We start from the raw sequence: 14,842 nt of genomic DNA, 5'->3' as shown, positions 1-14,842 counted from the left end.
CAATAGTGTGAGTTTAGGGCGTGGCTATCCAAGGGCAGATGGAAAACCTGTTTGAAAACATTTCTGCTTTGTGCCACTAGAGGTGCAGCAATGACACACTTCATCTTTAATGCCTGCTATGGACTGTGTGATTTCAGCAATTATATAAGATAATTACAAACAACACTGTACGACGTGGATCTAATAACTTGGGTACGACATGTATGTAGACTGTACGATGATGACACCTATTGAATCGTAATCTACGACGCAAGTTAGTATACAAGAATAAAACATCATCAGCATGCTCTAGTGGTAAACAAATAGAGCAAGATGAATCGCACTTTGGCAAGTGTGGTTTTTATGTGACCTGAAAACAAGAGGAGGAAGCGAAAGAGGAGAATATGGACAGGGTCATAGCTAGGGAAAAGAGGCCAACTTGGCATGGGAGCTTGAGGTGAGTAGTTTTAAGTTTTAGCGCCATGTCGTGTTGATCAATACGCTATTTCATGCTGCCTTTTTATTGGCTAGTCACTAGACGTAGATCGTAGCAGCGTAGATGATCATGCTAAATTTATGAGACTGTCAGAAAATGATCAAAGGCTATCTTTGGTCGCAAGAAACTGTCTTTGAAACTCTCTCACTGTACAACGTAGGACCAACGTTTAGGAGCCACGACCACAGAAATCGACACGATTGGTCCTCTTTCGTCTGGGACAGCCCAAAATTGTACAATGTGTACCGGCCATAAGAAGAAAAAAAAAGAAACAGTGGCAGAACAAGCACCTGTCTTTACATTCAAACTTGCATATAACATCTCAATATTCAACTGTATACCATATATGTGAAAGATCAAAGTGTGTTTACTTGTCTGTTTAACTTGGGCCGCCGCAGTAGATGGTCTTTCATGCATGGATCATCGCTCCATGAGCTGTGGAAGGAGATGCTATTTTGTGGTAGTGCAGTCCTAAACCATGACCAACGTTTAGTCTGCCGGCCACAGCCGTGGGTTCTCAATCACCACACGCTTTAAAATGAGGCCTAGTGCAATTACAGTCCCTGCCGCTGCGAAGGAAAACAGACACAAAGGGGGATGGGGGTCAGGGGCGAGAAATACAAGGAACAGAAACATATGTCTCATGCTTCTACAGGAGTGCAAGACTTTTTCTGTTGCTACTTAATGAAAAACAGCAAACGTAGCCATGAAATTACACAGCCCTGTCACAGTTCCCCCTCAGGTCAGCCCGAGACCCCGGCTGATGGCGAGGACGTCTGTCAGGATTGAGCTTGAGAACGGACACAAAGCACAAAGTGTCTGTTGTCAAGGACTCCGGTTGAAACTCTTGATGTATGAAGTCGGTGAATGAAGATTTTCTGCTCGTTTAAGTTATCTGTCTTACTGCAATTGCGAGCCGGCAAATTCCCTTTCAGAGAAGAGGTCTCTTTTAAATTATTTTACACATTATTAATTCAGCCCTTGGGTGCAAGTTAAGGGACTTTGATCTCCATTTTTACATGCTCACTGACTGTCAGAATGTTTTCTGTGCGTCTAGAATGCAGATATTATAACTGTGATGTATTACAGAGAAAATCCAGAAACTATAATGTGTAATATCCAGACACACACAGAATCAGAATTCCACAGAATTGGAACGCCACTCATTCACAAAGTCCTACATATTCCCTTTCCCTTTGCATATTCGTTTATTAAATATTTTGGCCAATATGACTGTTTTTATTAACCAATAGGAATGTAGTGGTTCCATTTCAATCAGCCAACATTCAAAGTTCGACTTGGCAAACTACTTTTCTAGTTAAAAGTTACAGTTAAACCTCTTTGAATTTCAATTCATTTTAATTCTACTTCCTCACATTCAAATTCAGACTGCAATTCCACATCCTGTTTGCTCAAATTCAATTCAAATTCAGAAACTGTATCTCTACGCAGTTCGGAATGTTGCATCTCAGTTGTTTGTAAGACTTTTTATGATGTTTAAATACATTCCACTGCGGATTTTCTGAAACTTCATGTACAAAATGTGAAAAAGCCTGTATGAAAACACAAAAAAATGTGCCATTACATCTGGGCCTGCTCACAACTGTTGCCAAATGTTGTCTGCAAAAATCAATTAGCTCATTGGTAAAGCCACTAACTTTTCCCACTATCCTCCAGGGTCTGTTCCCTCTGTGGTGCCGGTGTTCCCCGGGACTGTGGACTGCTTAGAGGCTGTACTGGAATGTCTATCAGACCCGGAGTGTAAGCGACCGTTCCGGCACCTGGAGTACTGTGTGGACGAGGAGGCTGTGGCTCCCCTGGGTCTGGAGGCACGGCAGGCCTGCGTCGATGCCCAGAACAACGTCATGAACTATCAGTCTCTGCAAGAATGCAAGTGTCAGCGAGGGGCTCGCGTAGAACAACAGTGCCTGAACATTTACTGGACCGTCCGTTTTCCACAGGGTAAGGGTGTCAGAGAGAGTGTTTACCTTTCGTATGGTGACTGTTGTCAAACACTTGGATTTGCCCTTTATTTTTTCTCATTAAAAATCCTGGTTAATTTAAAAATGTTTTCTTCCAAGGACCCCAGGGGGCAGCAAAGGAGGTTCTGGGGGTCTTAAAAAAACAAAACAAATTTTATACTAATATTTCCTCTGAAAACGGCTATAAAATCAATTTGAATGATCAATAATTAAATGGTAAATGGACTGCATTTTATATAGCAGTCCATTTACCATTTAATTATTGATCAATAATTATTTTGAGTTAATATTTTCTAGAAGTATATATATATATATTTTGTTTATAATTATTTTTTACTTGTTCTATTTACCAAAGAAAAAAAATGCACCACGGTTTCGACAAAAATATTAAGCATCGTAACTGTTTCCAACACTGACAATAATAATTCATGTTTCTTGAGCATCCAATCAGCATATTAGAATGATTTCTGAAGGATCATGTGACACTGATTTGATCACAGGAATAAATTACATATTAAATTATAGTCAAAAAGAAAACAGTCCAAAAATGTATAGTTGTATTTTGTAATTATATTTCACAATATTACTATTTTGCTGTATTTTTAATCAAATAAATGCAGCCTTGGTAAGCATAAGAGACTTTCAAAAACATTTAAAATCTTACAAACCCCACAATTTTGAATGGTAGTGTAAATATATAGAAGCATATACTGATTATTGCGTTTCACTCATATGAAGTTTAATGCATTGCAAATGCAGTTTCATGTTGTTTTTTTTAAGACTCCCAAGAATATTGTCTGACTGAACAGCTCATGTCCTGCAATTCCCAGACCAGTGAATGTCATGATGAAAGGAGCAGGTTTAAAGAAAGCGAATAATTAAGTATAAGAGGGAGTAGGTAGCTCCAGAAAAATATCATGCATAAAGAATTCAGTTAATCAATTTCAAAATGACTGCCTTTGTTCTGCCGGTCATAAACAGTGAACTCATAGATCTCACCGAATGCCGTTTGTTATGTTCTTTCAGGACATGCCAAAATGCTTTAATGAGAGTGTTGAGTGAGCTACCAGAGGATTTAGATTTAGGCAGTAATAGCATTTAATGACTGCACAGTAATGTATATGAAATGGCAAGGAGGCATAAAACCCAGTCAGACACTAAACAAACGACTGGCTCACTGACAGTGGTATCGTGATTAATTTCGCTGTTAACTCATCTGTTCATTACGCTCGCCGGGACAGACGCGTATATGCAGGAACCGGAATTTGCTTCATTCCGTCGAGGGTGTCTGGTTCCGTCTCATGTGTTTGCTCATGAGCAAAAGAGATTACGGCATGCTGGTGAATGACGTCCGGGGGATCGTCAAGGCACGGCTGCAAAATTAATTGATTCTGCGTCCATATTCCCACCCAATATGGCTTATTAATATTAAATCTTCTGAAACAGGAAGATGGGTTCCCACAGCGACTCATCAAGAGTTGTTGTAAATGCTGACTAATCCCAGGCTTCTCCGGCAGCGGACTCGTCATGCGTCTGAGTGTAGCGCAGGGGCCGCAGGGGCCAGAAGGGCCCGGGCTGATCGGCAATCTCAGAAATAAGTGCTTTTAAAACACATCAAGTGGAAATGTCAAGTGTTCTCCTGCAAATGAAAACCGTCTGCGGCAGAATACGCAAGGCATGTAATTGTGAATGTAGCACACTTGATGTAGCGCCTCCATAGATTGAAATGTGGAGTGTGTGTCAGCGCGAACAAGATGACAAGGGATTCTGCCAGTTTGCATTTGTTTGAAGAGTCTGAGTGTGTGTGTGTGTGTGTGTGTGGGCAGGTTTTGATAACCAAAATTTCAGAAAATGTCCCCAAATGAATATCACAACATGACAAAACTCTCCTTCTGGGGATGTCAACACAAAAATAAAAGGCTTGTTAAATGTCTAAATGTGTTTTTTTGGGGTTAGGCTAAGTGTTAAGTAATTATAAAAAGACTTTATGGAAGAAAATATTTGTGGTGCTTGCTGACAAATGTTCCAGTATTTGCTAATTTATCACTAAGGCATTTTAAGTTGTTGCTAGGGTATTCAGGAGGTTACTAAGGTGTTCTGGGTGGTTACTAGGGCGTTGCTAGGTGGTTTTCTTAAGTCTCTGATAGATTTTAGGTTTATTTATATAATGTAGTGCATTTCATACACAGCGGTAATTCATGCAAGAGCTTTACATAGACACATAAAACTAAGTTTAAAACCATTTAAAAATAAGTACATTTAAAGTCTCAGCAATGGTAGAAATACTCAGCAATGGTGTTGACTTATGAATTTGCACATGGTTTGACTTAAAGCATATTAAAAACTCCACATTGACATATAAACAACATTAACAGCTTGATTTTCACCACAGGGGGGACTTTAAATAAAGAAAGAAAGAAAAAAATAATTAAAAATAAAAATAAAAATAAATAATTAAAAATGAAAATAAATAAAAAAGGAAAGAAAAATTTATGAAATATGAAAAATAATTGAAATAAAAATACAATCAAAATAAATAAAAGCAAAACTGTACTTAAAAGTTTAATTTTAAAATAAAAATTGTAAAAAAAAAATTATGAATTCATAAAATAATGAAGTGCAATCAATGTAAGAGAATGATTTATGTGGCACAAATAGATGCCAAAACATGCCAAAGTTTAAAACTTCTATTCTTTTCATCCTTATATATTATTTTATAAACAATAGATATGAACAGAAAGTCCCCACAAGATCAAATATACAGTAAAGGCCTGTGTGTGTGTGTGTGTGTGTGTGTGTGTGTGTGTGTGTGTGTGTGTGTGTGTGTGTGTGTGTGTGTGTGTGTGTGTGTGTGTGTGTTCATACTCACTCATCTTGGCATGCGGCGTCCCCAGGGTTGTGTGATACAAATAGACTCATCGCTATTTTATCTTGTGTCTCGATCCAGACCCCTAAATCTGTGGGCTGTCAGTTCAACACATTCATATATCACAAACACTGGCCTCTTTTATTGAAATCCTTGAGAACTAAGTGAATCATAATCAAGGAAATATTATATCATCTCTATATTTTGATTATATGCGTTGCTGTTAATTAAGTCTAATGATAAGGTGTGCTTAATTAGCCTCAAACAATCTGATGTCTTCTAGTTGTGTGTGTGTGTATGCATTGCAGGTTATGATGACATTGAGACATCCCCATATGAAGACATTGAACTGGAACTTGTGAGAAATACTGAAACATCAAAACTAGCCTCAATAGTTTCAGGTACTGCAGACACATCAGTGACACGACCAAATAAAATGTTTTCCTCCACAGCTGAACGCACTGTGATGATGGACCGAGTGTATCGCTGTATGTTTGTGTTTAATAGTGTTTTCCTTGTTGTCTTGCTGTTGGATTTGTGTATGCAATATAAAAGGCTTTATACAGACCCCAAAAAGTATTTGGACACTTAATTGAAAGTCTCTTTTCCTCTTTCTCAGTGTCGTCCCTTCCTCTGACGGATCAGAACCAGTGTCTGAAAGCAGCTCAGGACTGCGGGTTGTACGAGAAGTGTGGTTCCCTGCGCTCTGAGTACGCGTTAGCTTGCACTAAGATCATACCTGGCACCAACCACTGTAACCGGCACAAATGCCACCGGGCCCTGCGGAGGTTCCTGGAGCGTGTTCCCGAGGAGTACAGCTTTGGTGTCTTATTTTGCCCCTGTTCGGATACTCTATGCGGGGAGAGAAGGAGAAAAACCATCGTGCCCTCCTGTTCCTATGAGGAGCGAGAAGGACAGCCCAACTGCCTTCATCTGGAGAGCTACTGCCTCAAAGACAACCTGTGCAGGTGAGATACGCGTCTGTTAGCAGTTGTGCACAGTATAAATATCACATTTGGATCTTTTCAATGAATCCGTTTAATTGGATGAATTATTCATTCACAGAAACAGAAATAAGTCAACAACCCATTGAACCAAACCAAATCTTATTTCTGATATGTCAGAAATATGTAATACCAGAAATGTTACAAATAAAACATATCTGAAATATATGTTTACTGCCTCTTCTGAGAAAATGCCCTGCACTTTTCAGATGTTTAAAGGTCAGTGCGATTTTTTTCGAAAGAAATTAATTCTTATTTATCAAGGATGCTTTAATAGATCAAAAGTGACAGTAAAGACATTTAAAAAACATTTCTAGTTGAAATAAATGCTTTTGAACTTTCTATTCATCAAAGAATCCTGAAAGAAAATGTACAGTTTATATAACAGTTTTCAGCAAAATATTAAGCAGCACAAATGCTTTTTTAACATTGATAATAATAATAAGAAATCTATTAAAACATATGATAAAAGCTATTTTCAAGTATTTTCAAACACACATAGTTGATTTTAATAAACAGCATTTTATTGAAAAATGCACACACAAAAAATCAGCCAAGATATGTAAATTAATTTGACTGTTTTTTTTTAAATTATTTATTTGAAAATGCTAATTATATTTAGCTTCTAAGGATACTTTTACGATACTTTAGTCAATGTTCTAAAAATGGAAAAGTTTTTACATTGAATTTTTTCGCATACAATCGACAGCGCTGTCAAAATGATCTCCGTTCACACGGATCCACGAAAACAATTAAAAACGTTGCATTCTGCTGCCAGGCCAGTAGTTGGCGATGTCACTTTGTAAAGAAACACTACGTGCCGTTATACGCGTGTGCATGACGTCACCGTTTTCACAAATTCACGTTTTTGTAGTTGGAGACGATAACTGTATCGTTTTCAAAAACGTGCGATTTGAGCAAATTTTCAACTAAAAACGGAAACTATTAATGCATTTTGGACGTTCATTTACACGACAACGTTGTTTAAGGGGCCTGAAAATGCAAACTTATGAAAATGGGTTTCAAAGTGAAAGTTTATTTTGAAGGAGTAACACCGCACTCACGAACAACAAGGTGCCAGACAAACAAAACTGAAGATCTCAAAAAATAAATAAAACTGTCTGCACACTTGAATCCTTTCAGCAAATTTAATAGCCAAGCTTTCGGTCAAACGACCATCCTCAGGGCAAGTTGTGAAAGTGAAAGTTTATTAAAAAAACGATACTGTTATCATCTCCATGAAAACTACAAAAACGTGAATTTGTGAAAACATTGACGTCATACGCATGCGTATTACGTGTTCATTCTACAGGCACGTAGTGTTTCTTTACAAAGTGACATCGCCAACTACTGGCCTGGCAGCAGAATACAGTGTTTTTAGTCGTTTTCGCAAATTTGTGTGGTCGGGGATCGTTTTGACAATGTTGTCTTCTGTACCTGAAAAATGCAAATGAAAACCTTTTCCGCTTTCTTTGAATGTTTTAAAGCATGTGACATGCCACGACAGAATGTCAGAGACCAAATGATGATGTAAAAATCTGCTGAATCAGTTCTTTGAACAAACCTCCTTGAAAGAACCAATTTGTGTAACCGATTCTGACATACCACACTGTCATCAGATGTTCTAACCCTCATTCAAACTAGACAAACCTCAGCTTTGATAACAGCACAGCATGATAATTTCCACCTTTCTTCTTGAAGTACAAGACCTCCCTTTTATCTTCTTTTAGAAACAGATGTCTCTGGCAGTTATGCTTATCTAAGCATCATTAATAGCACAGAACATGCTGAGCTGGATGGAAGAAAGGACAACAGGTCGGATACTATATGTTTAGACACGTATACTGTGCATTTAAACAAGGTTAAAAATGAGAAATGTTTGGAAAATGCAAACCGTCAACATGGACACATTTTAGTTAGCGTGGTTCGTTTTCTCAAAGGAGGCAGTCCTTTAAAAAATATTACGAAAAAAAAAAAAAAAATCGAATCACTCATTAAATTACTGAATCCCAATTTATTTCTAAAGCAGTGCTGTTATTGTTAACTAAAAATACTATTCAAAATTGTTTTTCATTAATCAATTAAATAAGGTATGAATGAGCCAGTTTTTTACATGAAATATTACATTTTACATGAATATTACATGAAAAGTGTATACTTAATAAACGTAACTGAAAAATGTGAAATTATACTTTGGCCACAAACTGAAATAAAATGTTTAATTTCTAGTACTTAAAATGACTAAAACTGAAAAAAATTAAATAATAATAAAGCTAAAAAAAAACATAAATAAAAAAAACATCAACTAATAAAATGACAAATTAACAAAACAAAGTGACTAAAGCCTACACTGAAATTAAATTATTTCAAAATAGTAATAAATACTATAATAATATATAAATAACAATAAACAAACACTGTTCTAGTAACACTGTTCCACAGTAACACCAACATTTCAGAGGGAGGCAGCGTAAAAATATATTTTTTAAAGTAAAACGACGGCTCAAGACCGAGCAGAAGCATTAGTAGTTCAATGACCAAGCATGCATTTGGTAAATAATGAATATAGCTTTCACCCACATAACTTGTTTGTCAGTAAACCAGTTACAACTATAGGGTGAACATTACATGACCTAATTAATATTCACAAACAACACTGTATATATAAAAAAAAAAATCTGATTTGAGCATCTGATCATGCATTCTGTGTATATATTTCCTCTGTCAGAATTTGAAATACATTTTAGTTGAATCATTCTGTGTCTGTATTCAAATTTGTCTGGTCCATCAGGTCAAGACTGGCTGATTTCCAGCAGAACTGTCAGCCGTCTTCTGTCTCTCCCTCCGGCTGTCTCCGGGAAAGTGGAGCCGTGTGCCTCAAGGCCTACGCTGGGCTCATCGGTGAGAAACCACCTTGGACGACCTTGAAAAAAAATGGACGCTTAATGAAGAGTACAAAACGCACAAATCGATACGCCACAGCGCAGTCTGTACTTAAATAATATTACATTTTTAATGACGAGCACTTCTACGTCCTCGTGGAGTGAGTTCACTCACTGAATTGGTAACGGGAACGAATGGTCAGTGGAGTTTGGGTTCAACTTCATGTCGTGGGTTTCACTTATGTTGAATTAGCAGGACAACCTAAAGCAACATAATTAAAGTGGAGGGGGGGTGGATAGACTACACTGCTTGGAGATTCTCCCAGATGGGCTTCGGGCTAATTGGCATGGGATCTTTTCCTCTGGCTGGCTCTCATCCCCTCTTTCTCTCTCCCTCCCTCCACAGGTACCATCATGACACCAAACTACGTGAGTAACAGCAGCACAGAGGTGTCGCAGTGGTGTAATTGCGAAGGCAGCGGGAACCAGTGGCAGGACTGCCTGCGTATCCTGCACATGTTCACCAGCAACACCTGCCTGCGTGAGTATCCCAGAATACCATTTACAGATCATCTTAATGTCAGAGAAAATGAGTGTAAATATGGCACTGCTCTGACATATTTGTGGTATAACATTCACATTTTTTTTTTCTGTGATGACATTTTTCCTATTGAAACAGGAAGTTGGTGCGGGTTCTTTTTTTAAATAGCCAATTGACTTTAGTTTAAGTTACGGCTTGGCACAAATCACAAATGAGATTTCATTACCATCATCTTCTCCTGCAAAAAAAACTCCCAGTAATGTCACAAATCTTTTTCTTTTTTTTTTTCTTTTTTAAAGAAGTTAATACTTTTATTCAGCAAGGATGCATTAAACTGGTCGAAAGTGACAGGAAAAACATTTATAATTTTACAAAAGTTTGTAAAAGATTTTATTTTTTTTATGCACAGAGATAGTCATTACTATTTTTGGTCCATTTTTGAACGTGGATATGGACTAAATGTATATTCTGTCAACTTTTTGTAGTACACTAGGACACCGACAACTTCAAACAGATATATGTTAAAAGTCACTGGGTTTTAAAATATTTTATATTTTAGAATCAGCATCTGTATTCATATACTTATAATTATTCTTATTAGCAAGTAAAACTGTCAAAAAAACATCTTAAACTCACCCGATCTCTTTACCTGACAGGTAATGCCATTGATAACATGGGAAGTTCCACCCCTCGTCCAGTAGAGGGAACGCCCCTTCCTCCACCGCGCCCCTCGCCTCAGGTCCAGCGTGATGAGCTGAACATCAACCTCCTGCCTGAACCCAATGTAGTGAGTAGTGAACATTTCCTAACACAGAACCACCATAAAACTATCAATGTCCTCCAGCTCCAATGCCAACTCAAAATAATTTACATATAGAAGAACCATTTATAAAGCTCCGCCGATGAGTTCTTTATCACAATAAACCTGATTCGTAATTCTTGTTGTGGTAATAGCCTCGATTTAACAACCGAATGACCCACGAGTTTGGCCTTGTGTTTGATTTTGGCCCTTTGATACATCAGATTTACCCGCAGTCCTGCCGCTTTGAGCATACTGATGGATCAGAGAACTGAAGTGAAACGTTTATGCGCGGCTGATCGTGTCACTGCAGAAAACACACGGTCACATGCCGTCGCCCCAGCAGCCGCTACAGTAAGCACAAAAACGCTTGTTCAGAATTCCCACCTTCTGCATTTAGTGTGGCTTCCCACGTGCATAATGGATGCTCCCAAAATGTTCCTTGTTAATTTACTGTATTGATTCAACTGTGTTTTTGTTGTTCTGTCTCTTTAGCGCCCTTTGAAAGAAACCTATTTCTTTAACCAAATCAATAGGTCACGATGCTAAAGGTCCTAAAGGTCCGACCTCTAACCCACTATGCACATGACCTTGTTAAGATGTCCTATTTGGTCTTTATCATACCTTAAAATGGTAATTTCACGGATATGTTCACTTGATGTCATGGTTTTCAGGCATGCACAAAGATGGTAAACAAATGGCACATGTATCTAAAGAGATCACTGTGGGGTCGAATCAAACTGCCTGAACTGCCACCTTCAATTCAATCAGAAATAATCACACAACCCACAGGCTCTCAAGAACACAATCATGGAAAGGAATTAAATCTATATCGATTTGCTCTTCCCTTTAGTCAGATTACATTGTGCTTTGGAATGAGGGTGTCAGCTTTATTTTTCTTTCATTATGGCCAACCGCCAAACTTTAAATGACTCAATGAGACTTAGTAGGCAGCGTCACTGGATTAGATCTTTTATTTGTCTTGTGGCTACCTTGGTTTTATGCTGGATCTGAAACTGACTATACACTTTGCATCAATTTCTCTCAACATTTATCAGTAAGCAGTGAAAAGTTTTTAGCATTAGTGTAACTCAATGGTTCTCAACCATCCACCCCCCCCCCCCAACAATGCACATTTTGCATCACTCTTTTGTCTGACACAACCCATTTCAGGTCTTGGAGACTCTACTAATGAGCTGATGACCTGAATCAGATGTGTTTGATTAATGAAACATGCAAAATGTGTGGTGATGAACATGGCTCCAGGAACATGGTTGAGAACCACTGGTGTAACCTCTACGGTCCTAAAGACCGCAGTCAGTTGCTAGCGCGCCTCTTGAGATCAGGGAAGTAAGGTTTATCTGCACAGCTCTCACTAGCTGGCCTCCGTTACACTCATCCACCTAAACCTCACTCCCCCATCTGGGTCACGGCACCAATGTAACGCTCCGGTCCTACTCACCCCACTCCGAGCGGGACTCGAACCGACATGCAATATTATGTGAACGTGAACGTGAACAATGCTCAGATAGGCCAGTGCTGCATCGTCACGAAAGTTTAAGCCTTGCCAATTTAAATATTCAAGCGCAAGAAGACGCAAAAGGGAAATCAATTCATTACTTGCGCATAGAATCCCTTTCGCATCTTCTTGCGTTTGAACAGACATGTTCAAAAAAATTGTCCCGTCTTGGCAAGTATCCTCATGAACACAGTCAGTTATGTCTTGAGTGAACGTAAACAGTTGAGAAAGAAAACACATGTGTAACAGTATATTGGATCCATTCATCAGGTCTTAAAGTGACAGCAGCCTAATATACCTGCTGCTGTTTGTGTTTATTAATGCATACTGTGAGATTTATAATAGTCCTTTACGATTGTTTCTTGTCAGACTGTACAAATATGATCCCCTATGTAACACTGTAAGATCTCAGCTGTCATTAATGTCAGACTGTACGACATACAAGACGCGTTAAAAACGGACGCACGCAAGAACTCGTCCGGAGTTTTACATCATCAATCAATGACCCGTTCGGTGACGGTGAGCTGCATTACATGCGGGATTGAAATGGTGACTAAAAAGAAATCTCTAACGGTTATTTTGGTCACAGCTTGTCTTGAAAACAAAGACAATTTGACGGTCGTCGTAGGAGAATTCACACTGCAGGACTGTGAGTCAAATCTTTTGACACTGCCAGAATTTCGTCTGAGGTGAAATTTGATCGCAATGGTTATTTATCGGCTGTCGGTGAACATGTCAAACTAACGATCAAAGACTTCAGATTTTAGCCTAGGATCAGAGGAATATTTTAGGATTTGCAAAATATGTCTCAGATGGCCAAATTGTGGCCAAAATCATACAGTGTGAGTCCGGTTTAAATCAAACTAAAGACAAAGAAAAATCACTCTCTGCTCTTGACTGAATCACTTTTGTAACTTTAATAAGGATTAATCTCTGTTTCAACGCTGGTAAAAAAATATTTATGGCTGGTAGATTTTCTTAAGTCACCGGTCATTGGCAGTCGTGGCAAAAAGTTAGTTTTAGGCCCTATAAATACATATATAAATCTCGAGTGCAATTAAATAAAATTAAATAAAAATGCAATTAAATAAAAATGAATAAATAAATAAATAAAGTGGCTGGTGAAATCTTCTAAAATAATTAAAATAAGGCCCTATAAATAAATATATAAATCTCGAGTGCAATTAAATTAAATTATATTAAAATGCAATTAAATAAAAATGAATAAATAAATAAATAAAGTGGCTGGTGAAATCTTCTAAAATAATTAAAATAATCAAATGAATCAAAATATTTTGATATTTTTGTGTTTTATTTTGTTTGCTACTTCTAAAAAATAAAAAATAAATAAAAAATGCTTTTACAGTTATAGCATCTACCAGGAGAGGCGAACTGTTAACGCTAACTAGCCAAACCTTGACCCCATTGACAAGCTATTAGAATTTGCATAATATCTGTGCCAAAGTCATTTCTTGATAGACAAATAAGCTACTAGAGCTTCAGGGAGTAACACCATCCGAATAAATCATCTTGTACACTACTGATTTTTTTGTAATGAATATTTCTTGCAAAAATCATTTTGTTGGCTACTTTTTAATGGTTGTCAATAAAGAAGCTTGCTTTTTGACAGCATAATGGTGTAGTACTAAAGCGAATCGGCTAAATCCTGACCCCCTGGCTGTGTTATTAGCATTAGCAGTAGCATAATATCCAGCAAAAGTAATTTCTTGATAGCCGCGCAGCTTTTAGCGCTTCAGGGTATGACACAGTCGTGATAGCAACACTTACTTGACTATATATTGTAAAATGGATTGTGTATTCGCTGCCCACATAGAAGAGAAGCAAATAATCCCTTGGCATCCATAGGCACACAGACTTTATCAAGAAATGCTGCTCTGATCTGTGTGTCTTTGTGTTCCCATGTCCTCGCTTTGGACTGCGTTCACATCCTCTGTTCTCAGAACACACAGACCACAGCATTCAGCTTAGAGATAATCTGGGCCCACAGACAAAAAGGATTCAATTCAGTTTCTGCTGTCATTTATTTCTTTCCTAGACTCACTCTCTCACTTGTGTTCTCCAGCAAATCTCTCCTCTCCAAATGTGCCCGTCTTTCCTGATCTGTCTCTCTTGATGTGCTTCTCACTTCCTCGGCCTGTCTCTCTCTCTCTGAACGGATTAACTAAAGGTGTTTGCAAGCACGGTGCATCAGTCAAACTTAATTAATATTAATGTATTCGTACCCATCTGTCTGTCTCTCTCTCTCTCTCGCTACCTCTTTTTCTCTTTCTCCTTCTTTTATCGTTCGTTCCTAATCCCTCTCCCTCACAATCTCTCCGTCCCTCTCCCTGACAAACACTCACCATCGCAGGCCTACTGCTCCTACTTTTCTAAAAATGTATTTCTCAGGTGATTCATTTATTTCTCATATGATTCAGTTCACATACCATCATAACTTTGCCTCAGATATTTCTCATAAAGCTATATATTATAAACTATAACTATAATTACACACACAGAGACACATATACACACGCATATATTGTCATGTGAGCTGGATATATATAAGTTATAATAATAATATTAATAATAATCAAATAAATTCCAGCTCACATAACAATAGATTTATATTCTTTCCATTGTTTGTTGCTGCTATGTTGTTGTTATTGCAGTGATCACTTGGCAAGTTGTTTACTTTGTATTAAAGGAAATGTAATTAAAAGACACTTTACCAAACACTCTAACTGCCATTAGTCGGACTGCAAATAGACCCG

General features: G+C 37.9%; 1 protein-coding gene across 1 annotated transcript in view; it reads left to right on the top strand.

The window, feature by feature from the left end:
- gfra3 (GDNF family receptor alpha 3) overlaps positions 1 to 14,842 on the top strand; it is a 28,474-nt gene that overhangs the window by 6,380 nt on the left and 7,252 nt on the right. Inside the window, exons 2-7 of the mRNA XM_082177049.1 lie at positions 2,153 to 2,437; positions 5,632 to 5,724; positions 5,943 to 6,291; positions 9,119 to 9,228; positions 9,616 to 9,750; positions 10,407 to 10,537. Of these exons, the coding sequence (XP_082033175.1) occupies positions 2,153 to 2,437; positions 5,632 to 5,724; positions 5,943 to 6,291; positions 9,119 to 9,228; positions 9,616 to 9,750; positions 10,407 to 10,537 (1,103 nt within the window). The remainder of the gene's footprint in view (positions 1 to 2,152; positions 2,438 to 5,631; positions 5,725 to 5,942; positions 6,292 to 9,118; positions 9,229 to 9,615; positions 9,751 to 10,406; positions 10,538 to 14,842) is intronic.

This window comes from Leuciscus leuciscus (assembly GCF_965113295.1).
Source record: "Leuciscus leuciscus genome assembly, chromosome: 8".
NCBI classification, from domain to species: domain Eukaryota; kingdom Metazoa; phylum Chordata; class Actinopteri; order Cypriniformes; family Leuciscidae; genus Leuciscus; species Leuciscus leuciscus.
Note: the sequence above shows the minus strand (reverse complement) of the source record. Positions and strands in the feature narration are given on the sequence as shown.